This window comes from Rhea americana, unplaced genomic scaffold (assembly GCF_003343005.1).
Source record: "Rhea americana isolate MKP2758 unplaced genomic scaffold, rheAme1 scaffold_54, whole genome shotgun sequence".
NCBI lineage: Eukaryota > Metazoa > Chordata > Aves > Rheiformes > Rheidae > Rhea > Rhea americana.
This window is the reverse complement of record NW_028186690.1, coordinates 892,406-916,445: the sequence shown is the minus strand read 5'-3', so window position 1 is coordinate 916,445 and position 24,040 is coordinate 892,406. Positions and strand designations below refer to the sequence as shown.

At 38.6% G+C, this 24,040-nt stretch overlaps 1 protein-coding gene across 3 annotated transcripts in view; it reads left to right on the top strand.

Annotated features, from left to right (window-relative positions):
- Nucleotides 1-24,040, top strand: part of PPHLN1 (periphilin 1) — an 82,679-nt gene that overhangs the window by 33,489 nt on the left and 25,150 nt on the right. For all 3 annotated transcript variants that reach the window (XM_085318531.1, XM_085318529.1, XM_085318530.1), the window contains exons 7-9: nucleotides 3,074-3,156; nucleotides 7,335-7,454; nucleotides 11,541-11,681. In XM_085318531.1, the coding sequence (XP_085174657.1) occupies nucleotides 3,074-3,156; nucleotides 7,335-7,454; nucleotides 11,541-11,681 (344 nt within the window). The remainder of the gene's footprint in view (nucleotides 1-3,073; nucleotides 3,157-7,334; nucleotides 7,455-11,540; nucleotides 11,682-24,040) is intronic.

Here is a 24,040-nt window from a genome sequence, read left to right as displayed (position 1 = left end):
AAATAATGTAGAACGTTTTATTTCAAGCTGTAATCTGTGATTCCCACAGGGATAATGGACAGCTTCTACAGCCTCTGTAAAAAAAAAAAAAAAGACCAAGAAATGTATGTGCTACATGTCTGTCTGTATGGAATTTTTGAAACAGTCCATAGACCTATTAGAGCCTATCAGGAGTCTAAAAATAGAGGAATGTTCGAAACCACTGATGTAGTGTTCCCTTTTTTTGAAAAACAAAGTCGTGAAGTGGAGTCAGATATGTTCACAAAGGAGAAACAATGCTAGTCAAGAGACATAGTTACATTTGGGTTACAGTGTTTGAGATTTTCTTCTTTTTTTCACTGCATGGTCAAACATCTCTCTCCCTATCATCTTTAATTTGGTTTTAAGAGACTAGTTGGCTTGCAGACTGGCCTATTTCTTTATAACAACTTCTTTCTTGGAAAAAAATATTTCTAAATTGCTCCAGTAGATAACTGAACTAAAATGGCCTATTTACAAGATACACATGGCTTAAATTAAACTTTTAGAATAATTTTTGAATATGATTTGTCTTAGGTAAGCTCACATGGCGTGTATTTAAAAGGAACTTAAAATGGGACATATGACATATGTCTCATTTTAATATGTTTTACTCTGCATTTACATGTTTAAATGTATTATTATATTGTTTCATGCTAAACTTATTAGTACTGTGTCCATTTAAATATTGTAATACTGTTTAAAATTACAATCTCTGAAATGTTTTGTTGCGGTGTGCATCCTTTTAAGAAAACAGAGCYGATTTCTGTGCAGTACTAGACACTGATGTTGAAACAGTTTGGTGGCCTGATGACTTTCCCTGAAGGATGAATATCTCATGCTCTCCAGACCTTCATAGGTTAGGACAAATACAGGACTATGCACAACTGCAGGATGTGAAGAAACAAAACTGGGTAAAGATAGGAGATTGGACTGATGGGACAGAAAAGGCTTGTGAGAGAGGATAGACTTTCAGCTATGGAGAGAAGTAAAATGATATTTCTTGCTCAGGCTACTCTGTAAAGGAATCTGTAGAATGGTATGCCCGGGAGAATACAAGAAGGTAAGTAAGGTTGCTTGAAAAGCATCACATTGATTGGACAGTTAGGGTTTGTGGTGGATTCAGAAATAGCCATATACGCATTCAAAATAAATAGCTTCCTAATAATGGCTCAAAATTAAATGAGAGGTTGCCTCTCTCCTTAATTTTGATTAATTTACTGCCACCTCTTTCATCTAGTTTCATCTGTTCAGATAGAACTATGTAGTATACTCAACTGAGATAATGTATGAAGAGTCCAGTGTGAGGAAGGAGGCATATAGAAGGCAGAGGTTGAGTAGTTTGGTGCATTTAAAAGGAGGTAGGTCATCTACAGTGTTGAAAAGCAGGTATCACAAAAGTATGACTCCTGTTAGTGTCTTAGTGATGATAGCAAGCTACTCTGTGTTTCTGGGAGTGTGTGGCAAGTTGGTTGTGATTATTTCTATCTTTTTTATGTTGGTATTGGATATGTTGTGCTTGCAGGAACTTCAAAATTTTTGTAGCCTTTTCTGTTCATTTTCCTGATTCATTTGGTTATTGAAAGCTTTTGTGGTTAAAGACAACTCATAGTTCATCTTCAGTTTCGTGGCCACTAGAAATTCTTAAATGTGACTGCTTGTTATGTTTTTGAGTAAGTTTTCTAATTAATGTCTTCATCAAATCAAGGGTTATAGCGCAATATGGAAAGTTTCCTTTTGCCTACTGCATTTTAAAGTCCAGTCATATGCTGTCTTGCCAAATGTGATCAGTGTAAAAGTAAAAATACATTTGCCTGTCATTTCAGTAGCATTGTTGAAAATAGCTGTGAAGATTTTTCAGGGATTAATAGACCTCTGGCAGCAGAGCAGTAACTCGCTTGCCTCTAACAATATGCAGAGATGAGCAGTTGYTTGGTCTTTGCTGTATATTAAGTCTACTATATACACATGATACCATGAAATTGTAGTGAAAGAGTAGAAGGCCAGCTTTTCAAATACCTATGAAACATGATGTACATTTAGCATAGACTTACTTTCATAGGTAACCTTATTTAAAAATACACAATATAAAATGCAGTCTTAATTTACCGCACAAAGTTTGTATAGAAGATAGCTTAGTTTTTAGGAATGAAATGTCATATTTTCTGTTTATTACTTGGACTCATTAAATCCATATTTGTTTATAGTTCTGTTATGAAAATTTGGATATAGAGTAAGTATTTGATAGATTTGTTTTTAATTTATATCTTTAATTGAAACAATATAAATGTAATTGAAACCACAGTAATTTTTTATCAGTAGTTTTCAATTTATAAACAGTCAAAAATTACCCAGTAAATGTGAATTGTGTAGTGAATTTAATCCTACTGACAACAGATCTGCTTTTCCTATTTACCTTTTGTGGATCCCTTATGTGTCATCTGTGGACCACAGTCTGAAAACTAGTAGTCTGTGCTGCAATCAGTTCTGCACTATGGGCTACCCGTAACTGATATGGGAGAAGCCTGTGCACTGTTTGTGATGAGTAYAGTACATTTGAGTTGTCATTTTGCTGATTTGAACATTTAGTTTTTTAAAAAAAAAAGGACTGATAACACAAAGACAGTCTAGCCTATCGTTGATGCTGTATAGGACTGTATCCCATTGTAGGTCTTCTATAATAAAAAGATAGGCATTCTTCATTTCACCATTAATAAGGAATTAATAATTCCAGGAATATTAAAAAGCAAAACTATGTCATCTTGCCAGATAATATTGACATGTCCTTTCAGTTAAATGCTGGAAAAAAAGGAAAATGGGTTTTTCTAAATATGCCAACCTTATATTTTATATTGTTTCTATCTTTGAAAAGAGAAGTAAATGTTATAACCTTGATGTTTATCACCAGGTATTTTGGGGGTGAGGAGAGTAGTATAGATTTCCTGTCTGAATTAAGCAAATATCACTACAGTTTTTCCAAGCCAATAAATATATTTACAACATAAATCTTTAATTTTGCAACTGTGTTCCCCCCCCCTTTTTTTTTTAATTTTAGGTAAAGAGAGGACTTCAGTTCAATCATTGAAAACATCAAGAGACACATCACCATCAGGTTCCACAACAGTACCCTCATCAAAGGTGAATTTTCTTTTTGAGTGCTTCTCTCGCTATGGTTGCAGATTGCTCCCTTCCCCCCCCCCCGGACACACGCGCACACATACAGATTGGCACACACACAGACGGAGAGATGCTGTCTGCAGCCGTTAAGGAAATGGGTATCTTGAAGTGTTCTTCAGTCCAACAGAAGATGGGTTTCTACTAACTCCTTATGTGGCGGGAAGATGCTGATAATGCTGTGTATCTAAAGATGACACAGACAAGCCTTTTACTCCATAGCACTTTCTCATACTTTTAAGAGAAAGGGTATTTTGAATGTATTTTGAATTGGCATTTCCCAAAGTCTGGAGTATGCTAGAAAAGAAAGGGCAAAGAAAAAATGTGGAAACAGGTCTTAGGAGCAAGTAATCAATAGGACAAATCTACACTTGCACTGAACTCTATCCTTCAGTGATTCTTGAGCTGTCAATGAATTTGGAAACACTATCATCCTTGCCAGTGTGGTAAAGTGACTGACTGACTGAGAGGGTGATGTGAATAGTAGAGTTGGCTTAAAAGCAGGGCTCCTCGCAAGAATGGTACATTTACTTGGGAGCAGAGCCGCATTGCAGAACAGTTTGGTAAATGCTGTTTTATATTCTGAATGGTCCTATTTAATTTCCCATCAAAAAATCTTGCGGGCTAAGCACCAACTACATAATTATGCTAATTCATTGAGCAGACAGCCTAATAAACACTAATGAACAATCAGCATTCAGTATTGTTCTAGCAGTCCTGTGGCAATGAAAAGGTTTTCACTTCATAGACTACTTGCCTTAAAATTATATTTGAGGTTAAAATGAACATTTCTCTGGGAGTATTTTCCCTGAATTTTTGAGAAATGCTTTAATGAGAAATAAATAAACAATGCAATGTATTGTTCTAAGTGATTAAGTTCCTATAAAAAGTAGCATTCTCCCGAAGTAGCATGATGTGCTAGCTTAGTTTTTGAGGTCCTTTGAAAGAAAAAAAGTGGAATGCTTAAAGGAAAAGTCATATAAGGAAGAAAGGTACTGTTTTTGTGAAAAGGTGAGACTGAAGGAAATAATTGGCAGGGAAAAAAAACAGGCTTTGGTTGTACTATGTCTTTCTAAGTACTTATCCCTTATGCAGCTGTTTTAGAACTGCTGTGCTAGCAATTAGCTAATTGCTGATGTCTTTAAGGGGGAGGTAAGCACTATGCTTTTAGCGATGTAGATAGGCAGAGTGAAATAAAAGATATTATATGGCACAAGTTGCACTAATTCGGATTATAAAATAAATTTTATAATAAGTCACCTATTTTGCTTACAAACTTAGCCTATTGCAGCTTAACACCAAATTCTTGCTTAATACAAATCTGTGAGAATAGGGAGACATTGCAAAATTTCTTGTCTGATATTAATATGCAGCGAGAGCTTGAATTGTCAAGTATTGTTTAAACATTTTGCTTTCCTCTCCAACTGAGTCTCATTTATGCTGTATTGTTTTGTTGCCAGAGGCTTGCCTATATCCACTGACAGAGTTGATGTAAGCTACACAAAAATGAAACTTGCAGTTTGATTAAAATCGTTTCCCCAGACAGTACAAATCTTTGTCCAGCATCCTGCAGAAATGAAGTATGCATATACTTCAGTGATGTTTTATCACTTGTTTCTGTAAGTCCTGAAATCTACCGGTAATACGTTGTACCATCTATGTGGGGCCTCTTGGAGAGATGACTGGATTACACTAACCAGTTATGTTATGTAAGTGTTTCACTGACCTAGAAATATCAACAGCAAAAGTTTTGGTGAAACTTGATAAACATCTCTAGGGCCAGGGTTTTACAATTTAATTAAGCTTGATAAATGAGTTAGATGCTTTATTTTATAGCTTAAATGTGATAGTTTTCACCGCTCTAAGTTACCTTTGAAATAATTATAAGGGTTTGTGTTTCTGCAGCAATATCTCTTTTCAGTGTAGTAACTGTAGGCAAATCTGAAAGATGTTTTATCTATGCCTTTTAATTATTATTTTTTTACATATTTGTGCATGTGAATTAATACATGTTGGTGTTATCTGATCTTAAGCATCTGTTTAGTTAACTGCTGCATGAAATCTTTTGTGTTTTTCTTTAATAGCTGTCTGGACTACAAGCCTTGGAGGCTGTATCCAACATAATTAAAGCAAAAGGTAGATGTATGAGACAGGGAAACCTTCCCAGCAAAGATATCAGTAAGCTGACAGGTTTTTGCTGTTATTATATTATACATAAGAAAGGAGAGGGAGGGGAAAAAAAAACAAACACCAAGACTTCTATTTTGTACAAGTTTTTTTTTTCTTTCGCTTTTATCTTTTTTCTTTTTTAAAAAAGATTATGCTAGGAGGTGATTCTCTTGGTGCTTTATAGCCTCAGTGGTTGAAGAGGTATGCAGATATTTTTCTCTGAGAAACATTTTCACGTTCCTTTAATTTTTTTCCTGTCCTGTAGTTTATCTGTGGAAATACCATTATTTTGTTACATAAAGTGCACTCAAGATTTTTTTAAAAATATATACGCCTATAGATCTAACTTTAGTGAGATTAAATTAATCAAATTCTCTTTGCTATATTCTAGTTCATATTTGAGTGGTTAGTTTCCACAAGCCATAGCTTGTGGAAATATTTTAAGTCATGTGAGATTTTATTTATCTTCATCTCATGTAAAGCTGACTATCAGTTACAAAGATATTGGTCTTTTATTTTTGTTAGTGTTGGCCAGAGGTACATTTGAGGAAAGGGAGGAGTATATAATGGAACCATAATACAAGATTTTTGGCAGCTATAAAAAAAAGTCAGACTGAAGGTAAAAGTCAGTCATCCTTTGGGGAAAAAGAACATTGGGGAAAAACTTGGCAACTGATGGTTGGTAGAGAGTGTAAGAATAATTATGTAGCTGGGAAAGGTGAGCTAGACTACATTATGAATTATTTCACCCTTTCTCTTAGCAACTGTATTAGTACCCCATCTAATATGAAACTTCTCCTAGCCTCATGACTTTTTTAATTCTGTAATTTATAATTAAAGAAAAGAGGTATCCTACCTGAGGTAAATGCATCTTTATGATACTGAATCCCAGAGGGTTCTATCCCAGCTGGTCTAGAAGTGAATTCTATCTTTATGCTGTATCACAGCACAAAGATGTGTGCATTATATTTTACTTGAGGGAACCACAAAAGGTCTGAAGATGAAGCAGTCTTACTACAGGTCACAGTATTTGCTTCCTTTGCCTCTTTATCTAATTTCAAATTAATTGATGATAACTGGTCCATGATTTTCAGCTCTGTATTTGTTGAATAAAGATAAAACAGCTGTTGGGTGAGGATTGTGACAATCTTTGAAGTAGGAGGATTCTTTTTTATCTTTTTTGGATATCCATCTTAGTGCTGCAGTTTTTAATATTTACAGTTGTATAGATTCTGGAATGGATGCTTTTATATATACAGTTTTACAAATAAAGCATCCATATCATCAAAATGAGATTTGTAAAGTTAGCTGTTCCTAAATTGTTTTTGGTACGTCTATTTGTTGCTTTATTAGTAGAAGCTAGGTTATATTCTTAGTGATACCGATTTTTAAATACTATTTATATGACTGTTTCCATCTGTATGACCATTAAAAGGCCATAAAGCCAGGACTGATTCTACTATAAATGATCAACGCTTATCCCAAGTAAAAAATCGTAGTTTTAATAGACATATTTCTCATTGGTTATAGTATGTATAGAATACTCTCTGTCTCTAATTAGCTTAGTTGAATAGTGTATGCAGTGCTTGCTGTTTGTGTTTAAATCTGTTACAACCTTTTGTCACTGCAAAGCGAAGTGAATTTTTAAATCAGTCCCTACTTGTATCTGACTTCTCCTTAGCTCCCATTTGATCCAGGTCTCTTTAAAATCAGTAAAAGTATTGAACAATTCTTCTGTTCTGTCTACCTGTGAACTTAACGTTGACTCTGAAAGTAGTGTTTTTCACTAGCTTATTCATTGATTTTTGTTTTTTTCTTTTTTTAATGAATCAATCAGCAGATAAGATATCTTCAGCTTGTTTGTCTTTTAAATGTTTTGGGATCTGAATAACTTTTTTTTTTTAACTTTTGAAGGTGCATTTCCATGTATATATGTATTTCATGTTAAACCTTCATTTAATGTTTTTGTACAGGCCTTGGATAAGAGCAACAGACTATCAGAAAAGGAACTTGCAGAAGCTGCAAGCAAGTGGGCAGCTGAAAAGTCAGAGAAGGCTGATGAAAGCAATTTACCAGAAATTACGGAATATGATGTAAGACAGGAATATTCGTAGATTGATTTAAAATGCTACAACAGTAGACTTTTGTTTTTCTGCACTCTTCTAGAAGTCATAATTTGTAATTTATCCCTGAATTTGTCTGCCTGTGCTGTTAAGTATTTGTTGAAAGGAAGAGAGAGGGAGACTAAGGCTTTTGTGTTTTGTGATTTTTGTTATTTTAAAAAAATTCCACAAAAACRCAGTAAGTTTTGCGGGTATGGCTTGAATTCATTTAGATCTACAACTGACAAAACAAGGCTCCAACTCCCCCAGGGGTTCTCCAAGGAACTCTTGCGCTGGTGTAAGGTTGCATGCCTGATGAGCTTCCTAAAATTAGCAAGGGACTGCTGAGTCAAAGTATGAGTGAACAATTAAAATGTAAGACTAGAAGGAAAACTCTAGTTCTTTGAGTTCAGTTTCCTGCCATGGCATCCTGCTATGTCATGTATTCCTTTCCAGAAAGCAGTCCTCTTCTATCTTAAAAAATTTTACCCATGCTACTACAGTTAGATTTTTCCAGAACTTTTTTTTTTCATTAATACTCAACATTAATTAAGTTGTCGGTTTATACCCATCTGTTCTTGTCCCTCCTTGGAGTCTACCCCTTGCTATATCAAAGTCTTTATCACTTTTCATTTTGTTTTGCTGCCCTTGGATACATGGTCTTTTTTGGATCCTGCAGTAGTAGGAGAAGATGTATTTGTTACTGCCATTCTGTCAAATGTGATTACTTTTACTGATCTGCTAGTAGAGTAGGCTCTGCAAGCATGTATTAATACATGTCAGGGAACGGTAAGTTGTCTAGTTTGAACAGTTTAAATTGATTTTTCTGAACTAACCCATCTGATTTGTTACTGAAGTTCATTTGGTAAGTGCTCATGCAGCTAGACTGGCAAGAGATTAGCAAACATCTTGCTCTTCAGTTCAGCTGTGGATCTTGTGGTAATGAAAATATGAGACCTACTCAATAGCCTGAGTCCCTGATTGTAGGAGGACACAAATTGGTGGAGATTGCTGATGTGAATGTGTCTAGGTGTTCTCCAACCATTTAGGTGTTGTCTGGTGCCATTCCAGAAAAGAGTGGGCTTCTGAGAGACGCCTAGTCATCTTGTGTGTGTAAACCATTTTCAAGAATTCCTTGCCTTTCTCTTATAAACATGTATGATCTGCCTTAAGGCTTTTAGTCATACAAAGATACAAAGACTGACTTGTGGAGTTGTCAGAGTTGACCCAATCTTATCAGCCTGGATGGTAGGCAGTAATTTCTGGCAAGTCCTTAGTAAGGATGATGTTTTTAACTAGCACCTTTACCTCCAGAAGGAGACTTCTATGTGTCATTTAGTACAAACCATATGTTGTGTAATGTCTCTTTTGTAAGATAGTCTATTTTAATCCTGTCATCAGTCCTGTGATCATTTTAACTCCTCTTCAACTTTCATTTAAAGTTTGAGATGATGTAACTTTCAGATGATGGATATAGTTTCTCCAGAGTCTTGCACATGCTGCTTCTCAGTCTCCCCAGAGGTATCTTTTGTAGTATATCTTAGATCACATGAACAGTTTGTAGGTGTCGTTGCAGAGATCAACTTGTTTGATTATAGTCATCAACTTGTTTGATTATAGTCATCTAAAGGTTAGGCGTTGACAGAGAGAAAAAAAATCAGATCCTGTTCTAGAGGCAATTCATTCCTGTCCTGTCTTGCATCTTTTGGCTCCCTCTACAATCTAGATAGTTTTTACTAGCTGTCTGGCTCAAACAACTAAAGGTTGTCTGGCTCAAACAACTGAGGTTTAGGCTCTCTTCTTCCTGTATTTCCAGTGGATAACCTCCGAGTTCAAGCAGGGTCACACTGAGCATGTTACACAGGATTGCATCCAGGCAGGTTTTGAATGTCTTCAGAGAAGGAGACTTCACAGCCTCTCTGTTCAACCTGTTCCAGTGCTCTGTCACTCTCACAGGAAAGTTTTCCCTCATATTCAGGTGAAACTTCCTGTGTTTCAATTTGTGCCCATTGCCTCTTGTCCTGTCACCACTGAAAGAGTTTAGTCCCATCTTCTTGACCTTCTTCTCCCTTCTGTCCCCCCAAGGTATCTGTAGATATTGATAAGATCCCCTTTCAGCTTTCTCTTCCCCAGGCTAAACAGGACCAGCTCTCGCAGCCGTTCCTCGTAGGGCAGATGCTCCAGCCCTCCAGTCATCTTCATAGCCCTATGCTGGATTCTCTCCAGTAGCTCCATGTCTCTTGTCCTGGGGAGCCCAGAACTGGACACAGTACTTGAGATGAGGCCTCCSCAGGGCTGAGTAGAGGGGCAGGATCATCTCCCTTGACCTGTTGATTATACTCTTCCTAATGCAGCCCAGGATACCATTGGCCTTCCTGGCCACAAGGGCACATTGCTGGCTCATGGTCAACTTATTGTCTACCAAAACTCCCACATCCTTCTCCTCAGAGCTGCTTTCCAGCAGGTCAGCTCCCAACGTGTACATAGGGTACATGGGGTTTTTCTTCCCTAGGTGCAGGACCCTGCACTTGCCCTTGTTGAACCTCATGAGGTTCCTCTCCGCCCAACTCTCCAGCCTGTCCAGGTCTGTCTGAATGGCAGCACAGCCTTCTGATGCATCAGGCACTCCTCCCTGCTTGGTATCATCAGCAAACTTGCTGAGGAGGTACTCTGTCCCTTCGTCCAGGTCATTGATGAAAAAAATGAGCAAGACTGGCCCCAGTAGTGTGCCCTGGGGGATGCCACTAGCCACAGGCCTCCAACTGGACTCCACGCCACTGATGACAACCCTCTGAGCTCTGCCTTTCAGCCAGTTCTCARTCCACYTCAYTGTCCACTYGTCTAACCCACACTTCCTGAGCTTCTCTAGGAGGATGTTATGGGAGACAGTGTCAAAAGCCTTGCTGAAGTCAAGGTATGCAATGTCCACTGCTCTCCCCTCATCTACCCAGCCGATCATTCCATCATAGAAGGCAGCTGTCAGATTGGTTAAGCAGGATTTCCCCTTGGTGAGTCCGTGTTGACCACTCCGGATCATCATCTTTTCCTCCACATGCTCAGAGATGACATCCAGGATGAGCTATTCCGTCACCTTTCCAGGGATGGAGGTGAGGCTGACTGGCCTGTAGTTTCTTCTTGCCCTTTCTGAAGACAGGAGTGACATTGGCTTTCTTAGTTCTCAGACATCTCTCCAGTTCTCCACGATCTTTCCAAGATGATGAAGAGTGGCCTAGCAGTAACATCTGCCAGCTCCCTCAGTACTCTTGGGTACATCTCATGAGGGCCCATGGATTTGTGGGTGTCAAGTTTGCTCTTAACACCCGCAATGTCATGAATTGATACGATCTTTAACCCGATCCTCCTTAACCAAGGAAAAGTCTTCCTTTCTCCAGACTTTCTCTCTCATCTCTAGGCTTTGGGATTCCTGAGGGCTGCCCTTAGCAGTAAAGACTGAGGCAAGAAGGCRTTCAGTAACTCTACCTGCACTGTTTCTTTCGTCACCCAGGCCCCCACCCCATTCAGCAGCAGGCCCACCTTTTCCCTAGTCTTCCTTTTGCTACTGATGTATTTGAAGAAGCCCTTCTTGTTGTCCTTTGACATCCCTTGCCAGTTTTAATTCCAAGTGGGCCTTAGCCTTCCTCATTGCATCCCTGCATACTCTGACCACATTCTTATATTCCTGCCAAGTGACCTGTCCCTGTTTGTTTGCCTGTGATTTGTATTATTTTTATTCTTTCCTAGAAAGCTAACCCCACTTTTATTTTAGATTTCTTGCTGGTTAATGTTGTAAGTATCACATAATCAAGTTCTTTATCACAGAAAGAGCAGGTAAAAGTTATCTGACATCATTCTGCTTCCACAGTTAAGAGACTGGATCACAGTTATTTTTATGATGTCACTTATCTATGGATTCTAACTCCCCTACCTCTAACTGCTACCTGGTAACAGTAATAGTCCTGATGAACAAAATTATATCTAATTGAATTTTTTGATTTTTTATTTGATGTTTTATTTTACTCTCATATTTTGAGGTCTTTATTTTGTTCTCAAAAATGTGAAAAATCTTTTTCTTTTAAGGCTGGATCTTCAGCTCCATTATATGTTGAACAAACAGAGGAAACGGAAACAAACATGACGGATAGTACAGAGTTATATGAGGATGGCCAGCTTCTTGGCCGTTCAAAAGCAATTGCAACTAAGACCAAGGAGATCGAACAGGTGAGTCCTCCAGGCTTTTTGACACTGATACACTGCATGTGTAATGGTTTGCCCTGCTCTGTTTTTGATCTGCTAGAAATATATTGGTCTTTTTCCTCCTTGGAGCATATTAATGTAATCTGATCTCTTGAGTTAGTATGATGATGACATCTTGACCTATTTAATATTTATACATTACTGAAGAAGTATAAAATTTATCCATACACAAGAATTAGTGGTAGTTTTCTGTAACTTATGTGCAATACCTGTTTATTTTTTGATCCAAGAAAATGTCTGTTTCTTTGAGTAATTGTTTCAAATTCAACCATAAGACAAATGTCTGAAATATACTTAGAAATATGGTTTTATATGAGATCAAATGATTGCAAATTATTTTTATATTGTAATACTCTTAAATTGAATACTTACAATATGGGATTGACCCTGCAAATTGCCTAGCTTTTTCTGTTTGTTTGTTTGTTTTGCTTTAATCAACTTTGAATCTTGATGCCTTCATCATTATCTGAAAATTAAGAACTTCTGGATTTTGCTGTGATTGCAGCAGAATTTTACTCAGATGACAAAGAAATATTGTCTAATATATTATTGTGCTCAAAAATATTCTATCTTTTCCTTGTTGTGTACTTGCAGATCTATTTAATATAAAGTGAGATTTCTGTTACTCGTAACATTGAACCTTTGAGGAAGTTCAGTAGAAATGTATTCATCTATCAGTTAGTCTTTAATATCATGTCACTGCAGGTTAAGGAAAATATTTACAATTGCCTATTGATTTTCATGTATAAACAATGAAATTATTGTGTATTATGTTTCTGTACCTTCTGAAAAGGAATTTTTGGAGTAAAGTGCTCTGACTTAAAAAAAGATTCTTTTTTTTTTAGAATAACTTTGCCAAAATCTGGAGACTTGCATTTAAAGTGTATGATTTGGGTGGGAGAGGTGACTTTATTCAAACTTGCTCTGCTTTAAAATGTTGGCAGTATGTGCCTGTGATAGATTGAAAGAAAATGCAGATAGCTTATCCCCCTCGTAGTTATCTAATAATAGCATCTTCAAGAAAATAACTCTCTGGTCTTGTCCTAGAAAATCCTATAAAACTTACTGGGTCTTCATTTTTCCTTCTTAATTCTAGTGGCCTTTGGTCCATTGCCTGCAGGCCCATTTACTGTTCTTTTTCTTGACTCTTTACACTCTTCCTTTTTCTTTACACTTTAAAGTCAAGTTCTTGCTTGGTTGTTTTTTTTTCAATTTTTTTGATGATTTTGCATAATCATACATTGGTGTGTTTCCTGCTTTGCATGCTGGAACTACCAGGGTCACGATACAGTCTGTGTGTGTCTGGTCACCAGTTTGTACATGGAATTAGCTACAGCCAAATACCTAATTTTTGACTGTTTAAAAACAACAAACTGAAAATATTGAAGAATAGGGGCAGATTTTGAGAAAACAGAATTGTGATCATTTTGATGCTGCTGCTAATCACAAAATTTATTTCTGGTGAAGGTCTGCCTCCAGGTCCTAGGGATAGGCTTATAGTCAAGGCTGATGGAAATTTGGGCATAATAACATTAGATCATCTGGAAAAGGACATTTGTTTTTATCTGTTGCACAGTTGGCACTTATCTCTGAAGAAATCTAGCTTATGCTCTGCAAAACAGAAAACTTTTAGGAGCTTATATCTCAGAATAGCCTGAGGGGTAATTTAAAGATTTTTTGATTTCATAGAACCAGTTTTTCCTGTTGTTGATTTGAATATTGAAGCGCTCAGCTTTCACAGAATTAAAATGAGATTTTTAGAATGATACTAGAAGCATCTTCCATACATTTAGTCAACTGAACAAAATCCTTTTTTTAATATGGAGAGATATGGATTTAATCAATTAAATTGAACATTGTCAAATGACCTAGAAATTCTTCAGGTAGATGTTTGGAAGTAATTAATTGCTACTTCAGCAATATGTTTAATTCCAGAAAATTTTGTATTATGATAGTCTTAATGTTTTACATGATTGTTTTGTAAGCTTTATGAAAATTCACAATATTTTACAATCTCTGTAGAAATATATGCACTGTCCCACTGGTTTACAGTTGTCAGGACCTAAAAGTAAATTTTTGTTTTTGAATGCTCCAGTATTGACAGGGAAGGAGGAAAATGAGCAACCAGTGAAATGTAAACTAAATTTTTAGTCCCATGATGAACTGCTTGCTAAAGGTTTTTTGGATGAACTTCTCAATATAAACGATACTTTGTTGTTACTTCTATTTAATTTAAAGTATCTTTCTGATTTTGCACAGTAATACTAGTCCTTAGCATGCAATTTTTAATATATTACATTTATATAAGCAATACTGTATAAATGATACAGTATGACTTGTAATAGTATTAATTTTAAAAGTAAACTATAAGCCTAAATACACTTTAGGAAAAGAGAGATTGACTTGATAATTCATAATAATAGATTAAATAAGTTAAATTTCATTCAGGTGTCTAAACTAGCTTCTGAATACCTAGTTTTAATGTATTATTTCTGGAATGTCTTTTTGTGTAAAATTTAAATACTCATTTCGAAGAATAATGCTGCAAAAATTGGTAAAATTGTCACCCAGCAAAGTATGATTCCTAAAAGAATGGCTTTCTGACCATTAGCCCTCACTGAACAGCCACAGAAGAAATGGAATCTGACGGGATTGAAAAAACTCCTTGTGCCACTGGGTTTGTGTCTGAGAATTGGTGAGGGTCCAGCTAGTGTCTTAAGGAAGTGAGATTTGATTAGAAGGCTTGACCCGTTAGACCTCGTCTGGTTTCCTCTCTCCAGATTTTCTTGTGCTTTCTCTTGAAGCTCTAGATTTAGTAATGTCTCTCTTTCAGGTCATATATAATCTTATTGTCATTGCCAAGTGTTCTTGTTGTTTTGAGCTCCTGTTAGACTCTTCTGTGCTTTGCTCTCCTGTCATTCATCTCCTTGCAAAGCTACAAGCAGGAAGAAAAGAAAAATTTTCAAAATATTTACTTCTAATTCATAGTATCCTACTATTTCAGGTAGACCCAGAGGCAAAAACTGCACTGACAGAATACACACTGTGCGGCAATGAGCAATATTCAGTGCTGTACTGCAGGAAAATAGTCAGCCTGGTGCACGTGGAGAGGGGCCTTGTAGTATAGTCTATTGTTTCTCTTAAACAAACAAAAACCCTTAAGCAATTAGATGAAATACTCATACAGGTGTGTTTGTTCTTTTGTAATCTACCCATCCTTTCTGTTAAGTTATGACACAGTCACCAAATTTAGAATCTTGAAATGGAACATGATCTTAAATGATCCCTATGACTCATCAGCAAAATATTGTATGTTAGATTTGTTTGATGAGGGACTTCATGTCAAGCATTCACGTCTAAATCATGTAGTTTAGAAATATATGTACATAAAATTCTTTGCATGCTGATTAGGATAGCGCAAAAGTGTTTCAACTAAAAAGTACAAATTGTTATTTGTTGTTTAGTGACTACCTACTGCAGACCTGTAATTGTAGTAACTGAGGCTGAAACAGAGAGTTTAATAAAGGAGAGTAGAAATTGTGATCACGCATGAAGACTTGKAAAAATCTGGATATTGTCTGCATAGAGGTAGGAGCTATCTGTATGACTCCCAAATGAGTAAAACCCCAAAGTATATACTTGAATTTGAAGTCTGCCAATATTCCTTGAGAAGAAAAGATATAGCTAAGATACACAGGTGCTTGAGAACACTGAAGCGGGGCAACAGATCCTGGAAGCCTTTGGTCTCTTCTGTGAAATGACCAGCACAGTCATGAAATAGTGGAAGAGCTGAGCTTGGAAGGGAGTTGTGAGGATCACCTGGTCCAACCTTCTTTTGAAAGAAGAACCTCAGATTAGGTAATTCAGGGCCCTGTAAAGGGGAGCCCTGAATATTTTCAGGGAGGGAGGTTCCACCATTTCTCTGGACAACCTATTCCAGTGTTTCACTGCTCACTCTCTGAGACTATCTACCACTGCAGGGGCCTACTCCCTGCTGCTCCCTGCAGTCTGCTGTGCCCACCTTGAGCTGCAAGGTCCCAGCTCCTTGCTATGATCCCTTCTTTCGGCTGGCCTCACCTGCATATCAGGCCCTGCTCCCCAGCACAGGCTCAGCACCCTTGGGAAAGAGGCTGGTTTCCCTTTCTGCCCTGGGCCCTGCTGCTAYGTCCTTGGCAGAACGAGATCATTCCTGACACCTCTCCACAGCAGGCACTGGGAAAACTGACCTCTTCCATCCTGCTGGTGCATCTTCTTTTTGATCTTTATCCCTCGCCGTAGGAGCATTTTGCAGCGTAAAGATTTATCTTGTGTATTTTACTGTAGCCAGTAGTAGGGTCCTTAGTGGTGGCTTTTGATGTTCTGTTTGTGAATGGTCAGAAAGGCAGAATGATTTTTGAAAATGCAGAAGTGAGGTAATTGTCTGTTGTGTTTCGGTGGGAGCTAGGCACTTCCTTATGTCTTTAAAAATGTCCTTCCCTCCTTATCTCCACAGTCATAACCTTGAAATTTGTTGTTGTAAGTTGTCCCAAGGTGATAGGATAGAACACTTTAGGTTGATGTTTCGAAGACTGGTCTAGGTACTTGAAAATATAATAATAGAGAATTTTGCTCTGATAGAATGCAGGATCTATGAATGGTGATAGGCTGCTTTTATAACAGTTTCGTGCACTTTTTATATTTTTTGATCTAATAACATGCAATATGATTGTATTGTTTTGGGGTTGTTTTTGTTTTTATACTTTTAGTTTTTATGCTTTTAGCACATAATGTGCTGGTGTGTTTTTTTTCCAGGGTGATGATAAATATGTCCCTGGTGTTATATTCACAATTGGAGCAATTCACTGTCAGTGTTACACAAAGGATCTCTCTTTGKTTTTCCTTATGAGCATGAGTAGCAGACATTCTTGAAGTGTGCTTCTGCTGCCTTATCTTGTCTAGACATCAGGTCTGCAACACTGTATTAACTAGTCCATTATTGTATGTCCAGTTTCCTAAATGTTGCATGTACAAGTTTCAGTGGCATAACTTACCTCTGAAAATCTATTATTTTCTGAAGACTAATTTCATGAAATAAGCAAAGTACTTTCCTTAATTTTGTCAAAAAAAAAAAAAAATCAAAGGTGTGGCATTGAAGAAGGAATTTATGCTTTTTTTTTTTTTGTAAGTTACTACTTACCACTAGGCTTCGTTAATGACTGCTGACTGACTTTCAAAGGAATTGTGTTTTTAAATATTCAGGGAAATAATATTTCAAAATGTTCAAACAGCTACCTTAATTGCTTGTTTCTTTGCCCTTATTTGGTCACATTTTTACTAGAAGATGCTGAAAATCACAGATTTTTCAAAATTTGCTTTTGAAAGTTCACAGATACGATGCATGAAAAGTAGGTAGACAGGGGTGTGGCTGGGTCAACAGGCTATCCAGATTCTAGTTCCAGATCTGCTGTGCAATTTTTTTGCAGTTTCAGGCCACTTACTTGCAACTGTTGCACGAAAGTTACAGTTAAGTGAGAAATCCAGCACCGTTTTAGCAGTTATATTGAGGAGAAAAATCTTTCAGATGAATTGTCACTTGTTCTCATGCTTTGTTGAACTTGTTTTTCTGATAAGATTTACGTGGTAGTAACTGAAATGCGTGTGTGTGCATTTTACACTTTTTAATGGGACTCTGTTCACTGGAGGTGCTGTTCTGAGAGAAGAAAAAGACTGATAACTCAGAGTGAAACTCTTCATTGCTGATCTTAGTTTAAGAAAGACTTGTTTTTAATATCACACTAGGAAAGCATTTTTGTCATGACAAAATGATTGCATTTTCCATAGTTTACAGAAATATATCTACATGCCTTTTTCTCCTCTCAACCACTGTCCTTTGCTGGTCTTGGAACAAATGAATTAGGATGTGCTTATGGTCACCATGTCTGATTGTACATTGACAGCATGCACTCTTCATCTGCTTTTTTATATCATGCCCAGTCCTGCAAATATGTGCACTGACTACCTGTTTTAAAATTAGTGCTTATAGGATAGTATCCTTAGACTTTTTCTTTCAAGTCTCTTTTCTCTTCTATTTGTATAATACCTAGAACAAGAGGTTGCTACTTCTGTGGTATTTACTTTATCATTCCTTGAGAGAATTGAAGCTATTGACAACAGCTGAAGATGCAGGGTGTTAAACAGAAAATGTATTTTTCAGTTTCCAGGATGTTAAATACCTTTAATCTAGAACTTCCGATTTCTGTTTTTAATGTTATGTGGTCTGAGAGGAAAAGAAAAGAAGTTATCTAGAAATTGTGATGTTGATGAGTCAATGTGGACTCAAGAGATTGCACAGGAAGTGGAAATGAAGAAGGCAGACAGGTTTGAAGTACTGTGAGTGTCTTTCAGAAAATGGAGAAGAGAGAGCCATCACTGGGAAAGATAATCATTGGTCATAGACGTATGAGAGGATGAGGAAGAGAATTCAATGAATGTATGTATGRTTGACATTATTTACAGTTTAAAGGCGAAAGGGGATGTAAATGGGAGGTAGCTCGAGATCTTGGACAACAGTAGCTACTGAGAAAGCACGGTAAGTTAGATATGCAGTTAAGTTTTGGCAGTTATAGTAAAATAAAGAAATACATTGAACCAATGGGAATCCAGGAAGGAATGAAGAGGGAGAATCTCAAAGCTGACCCTGGATGAACCTTATTTTCTGCCTTCATCTGGGCCAGGGGAACAGGTTACTCTTCMCTTAGATTAGCTTACTGGTCTGCTTGAGCCTTGGGTCCTTTTAGTTAAAATGATCTAGGCTAGGAAAAACTACCCTAATGAAAATATGAGTTAAGAGGTGAGTAAGTTAAGAGGAACTGGAACAGTAACTAGAGTACATTAAAGGTTATTTCTAGTTCTGGATGAGGTCAGACATACTTTGTATCTGATAGGAATAGCCCAGACAAGAGTAATAGGCTAGATGAGAGTAGAAAGATTGGGAAGCAGTAAATTTTGGTTTCCTTCGATTTTCTGTGGCACTTCAAACTTGCATTCATAATGTAGAGTAGCAAACCGTTAATGATGAACTCACCATTGGTCTGATTGTATCATAGGATGTATCATGCTTCCTCTGAACTTATTTATTTTACTTAAACATAAGAGGTTGTTTAAGCATKTTAGTTTATTTTTTCCTAACCAAGAAAACCTTTCTCTCAATTTCTGGTATATTGCCTTAGGCGTCTCAGAAGAATTGATGATGATTCCCTTTCTGAATGATATCATCTGCCTATGGTCTTAGGATCATAGAATCAGTAAGGTTGGAAGGGACCTCTGGAGATCATCTAGTCCAACCCCCCTGCTCAGGCAGGGTCACCTAGAGCATGTTAGACAGGGTTGCATCCAGGCGGGCCTTGAAGATCTCCAGAGAAGGAGACTCCACAACCTCTCTGGGCAACCTGTGCCAGTGCTCCGTCACTCTCACAGTGAAGAAATTCCCCCTCACGGTCGGGCGGAACTTCCTGTGCTTCAATTTCTGCCCATTGCCTCTTGTCCTGTCACACGGGACAACTGAAAAGAGTTTGTCCCCACCCCCTTGACACCCTCCCTTCAGGTACTTGTACACATTGATAAGATCCCCCCTCAGGCTTCTCTTCCCCATGCTAAASAGGCCCAGCTCTCACAGCTGTTCCTCACAGAGCAGATGCTCCAGCCCTCGGATCATCTTTGTAGCCCTACGCTGGACTCTCTGCAGTAGCTCCATGTCTCTCTTGTCCTGAGGAGCCCAGAACTGGACACAGGACTYGAGATGAGGCCTCCGCAGGGCTGAGTAGAGGGGCAGGATCACCTCCCTCCACCTGCTGRCAACACTCTTCCCAATGCAGCCCAGGAGACCATTGGCCTTCCTGGCCACAAGGGCACATTGCTGGCTCATGGTCAACTTGTCATCCACCAGCACTCCCAGGTCCTTCTCCTCAGAGCTGCTCTCCAGCAGGTCAGCCCCTAGTTTGTCCTGGTGCCTAGGGTTATTTTTCCCTAGGTGCAGGACCCTGYACTTGCCCTTGTTGAACCTCAGGAGGTTCCTCTCCTCYCAGCTCTCCAGCCTGTCCAGGTCTSTCTGAATGGCAGCACAGCCCTCAGGTGTGTCAACCACTCCTCCCAACTTGGTATCATCAGCAAACATGCTGATGAARCACTCTGTCCACTCATCCAGGTCATTGATGACAGGATGAACAGTTGAACAGGATGGAACTTAGTAGTGAGCCCTGGGGGATGCCACTAGCCACAGGCCTCCAACTGGACTCCGCACCACCGATGACGACCCTCTGGGCTCTGCCTTTCAGCCAGTTCTCAATCCACCTCACTGTCCACTTGTCTAACCCACACTTCCTGAGCTTGCCTAGGAGGATGTTATGGGAGACAGTGTCAAAAGCCTTGCTGAAGTCAAGGTACACGACGTCCACTGCTCTCCTGTCATCTACCCAGCCGATCATTCCATCACAGAAGGCTATCAGATTGGTTAAGCAGGATTTCGCCTTGGTGAATCCATGCTGGCTACTCCTCATCACCTTCTTTTTCTCCATATGTCTGGAGATGACATCCAGAATGGGATGTTCCATCACCTTTCCAGGGATGGAGGTGAGGCTGACTGGCCTGTAGTTGCCTGGGTCCTCCTTCTTGCCCTTTTTTGAAGACTGCAGTGACATTGGCTTTCTTCCAGTCCTTAGGCACCTCTCTGTGGTGTTCTGCAGTTCTGCAGGACCTTTCAAAGATGATGGAGAGTGACCTGGCAACAACATCTGCCAGCTCCCTCAGTACCCATGGGTGCATCTCATCCGGGCCCATAGATTTGTGGATGTCTAGCCTGCCCAGAAGGTCTCTAATCCTATCCTCCTCAAGCAAAGGAAAGTCTTCCCTTCTCCAGACTTTCTCCCTCATGTCCAGGCTACAAGATTCATGGGGTCTGCCCTTAGCAGTGCAGACTGAAGCAAAGAAGGCATTCAGTAATTCTGCCTTCTCTGTATCCCTTGTCACCAGGGCCCCACCCCCATTCAGTAGAGGGCCCACGTTTTCCCTAGTCCTCCTCTTGCTGCTGATGTATTTGAAGAAGCCCTTCCTATTGTCCTTGACATCCCCTGGCAGACTGAGTTCCAGCCGGACCTTAGCCTTCCTCRYTGCATCTCCACATACTCTGACTGCATTCCTATAATTCTCCCAAGTAGCCTGTCCCCTCTTCTGCATTCTGTGTACTTTCTTCTTCTGTTTGAATTTGGCCAGGAGCTCCTTGCTCACTCATGCAGGTGTCCTGCCCCTTTTGCTGCACTTCTTTCTCATAGGGATGCACCGCTCTTGAGCTTRGAGGAAGTGATGTTTGAATACTAGCCAGCTCTCCTGGACCCCTCTTTCCTCTAGGRCCTTAACCCATGAGATTCTTGTTTCATCCTTTTGTCTTGTTTCATCCTTTTGTGGTTGATTAGTTTTCTTGTATTAGTACTTCCTCTTTATATACTGGGTAAATCATGTATTTTTTTCTACGCATTCTTGGACACTTCTTTCTTTCATATTAGTTTTGAMTTGCTAATCTCACTGGTCTTTTAACAGTTACTTCAGAATCCCCTTTTTTAAAATCAACTTTATTAAGTTATCATGCTTATTTGCATCATTATTCAGTGGGCTTATGTCTGTTTTTGTAGTGCTTCAATTTTGGAGTGCTTCAATTCCCTGAATATGAGCTGTTTGCATTTTCATATTGRTTGGGACTACAAGATGGAGAAAGTAAAGGCTTTTTATTAGTATGCTCGTAGTATCATTGATTCTTCTTGCAAATCTGATAATTGAAAGCAGGAAACTGGTAATGGGATATGAAACCTCTAGCTCTTTTCCTTTTCTTGTGATGGAAACACTATGATTTAGAAGTTACAGCGCTTCACTATCCAGTTGTATAGCTATATTCTCTTCCCTTTCCCTGGACATCAGAAAGTTATTTGGAATGCACTGCAGTGTCTGTAATTACAAACTGCTGCATGTGCAAAGTCAATGCAACTCACTCATTTTACTTCAGTACCTCAAGGTRTACTTCAATAAGGAAATGCATTACCGTGTTTCAGTTTTTTGCTGGCAGCTTTTTTTCATTGCAAAGCTGATAAAAAGTGGTTGTTGTTATTTAAGACATAAATCTCAGAGCAATACTTTTTGCAGAACTTAAACTATGTTGTATTCATGTATACAGTAACAGCAGTGTATTTTCATTTTCAGAATACATGAAATAAATTAGATGGAATGCACCTTAAACTGTCAAACAAAATCTTCCATAGATAAATAATGATAGCAAGTTAATTTTGTATTATCTTTTTAATATAGCAGGTTTTTGSCTGTGCTAAGCACATTATTTTGAATTTGGTGAGCGCTGGGGATTCTACCTGTTGACAAATCTTGTCATTGATATAATTTTTAATATAGTGATGTTTGATTTACGTGATAAAGCAACACTGCAGATTCCAAGATACTAAACAAAGGAATTGCTTGTTTACAAAAGGTAGAGTTTGTCAGTAGACCTCTGGAAGACTTAAATGTAGTAGTTAGGTATTTGACAAAATCGCTGCACTTAGAATGGATGGAAATGTGAAAGAGAATTGTACCTATTTCACTGAGTGCTCGACTGTTCAAGTTTGAAAGAGAAGGCCTACTACTTGGTCCAATAAAATGAAAATTAAGGATTTGACCTTTTTTTTTTCCTTTATTTTTCCTCCAATCTATAGCTAGTAATGATTATTTCATTTAAGGTATCTTATGTTATAGTAAAAATCCAGCAGAACTCACAACAAGTTGGAAAAAGACTTAGAAATTATATACYGAGTAGGCTATGAAGAAGAAAGATTAGTTTCAAGAAGTGATGATTGTAGACAGGATTGGAAAAGGCATTAAGAAGAAAAGAAACTGTCTAAAAAATGTGTGGACCTTGAAATATAATTAGGAATTAATTATGAAAAATTGCCTACTGGAAAACTKGTTAGAAGTTAAGAATGCTTGGAAAGATAAACAAAACTGACACTGGAGAAGCTCCTGAGAAAAATAAAGGATAAAAACAAAAATGGGAAATAGCTTGAGCCATAATAAAGGAAGTAGTTTTTGTAGGGTTATTGTTTTGGAGTTTCTTTAGTAACTTTAGTTTAATTGAGAGAATAGAGGTACAGCCTCCTCTCCTCATTGTCCAACCTTGTCTCCTGCTCATTCTTGCTATACTGAAGGACATTGTGGACATGAGAGGTGGTTTAGTTACTGCTGCTGGATTTATTATTCAAGCCATCTTAGGGATAGAAAACAAAATTTTCTCTTAGTTGTCTCACTGAGGTGTTTAGTTTGAACTTTTTAGCATTTTTGTTTCTTATAACTGYTCTCTCTTGAACATAGCATCTTTTGAATTTCTAAGGATATTTCAGCATTGCTGAATAGGTGGAAAGGGAAGGAAACCTGTTGCTTACTGGATTAAAACAGAACAAGAAAACATAGAACTAGTTCTGTATGCCTGATAACTAGCTCCAGAAATTTGAATCGTCTCCAGAATAGCCCTAGCCCAAAAAACTACTGTCACAGAATCCCAGAATCAGTAAGGTTGGAAGGGACCTCTGRAGATCATCTAGTCCAACCCCCCTGCTCAGGCAGGGTCACCTAGAGCATGTTAGACAGGGTTGCATCCAGGCGGGCCTTGAAGATCTCCAGAGAAGGAGACTCCACAACCTCTCTGGGCAACCTGTGCCAGTGCTCCGTCACTCTCACAGTGAAGAAATTCCCCCTCACGGTCGGGCGGAACTTCCTGTGCTTCAATTTCTGCCCATTGCCTCTTGTCCTGTCACACGGGACAACTGAAAAGAGTTTGTCCCCACCCCCTTGACACCCTCCCTTCAGGTACTTGTACACATTGATGAGATCCCCCCTCAGTCTTCTCTTCCCCATGCTAAACAGGCCCAGCTCTCACAGCTGTTCCTCACAGAGCAGATGCTCCAGCCCTCGGATCATCCTCGTAGCCCTACACTGGACTCTCTGCAGTAGCTCCATGTCTCTCTTGTCCTGAGGAGCCCAGAACTGGACACAGGACTTGAGATGAGGCCTCCGCAGGGCTGAGTAGAGGGGCAGGATCACCTCCCTCCACCTGCTGGCAACACTCTTCCCAATGCAGCCCAGGAGACCATTGGCCTTCCTGGCCACAAGGGCACATTGCTGGCTCATGGTCAACTTGTCATCCACCAGCACTCCCGGGTCCTTCTCTGCAGAGCTGCTCTCCAGCAGATCAGCCCCCAGCCTGTACTAGTACATAGGGAACTATTTAGCTTCTGTTTTTCACCCACTGTGACATG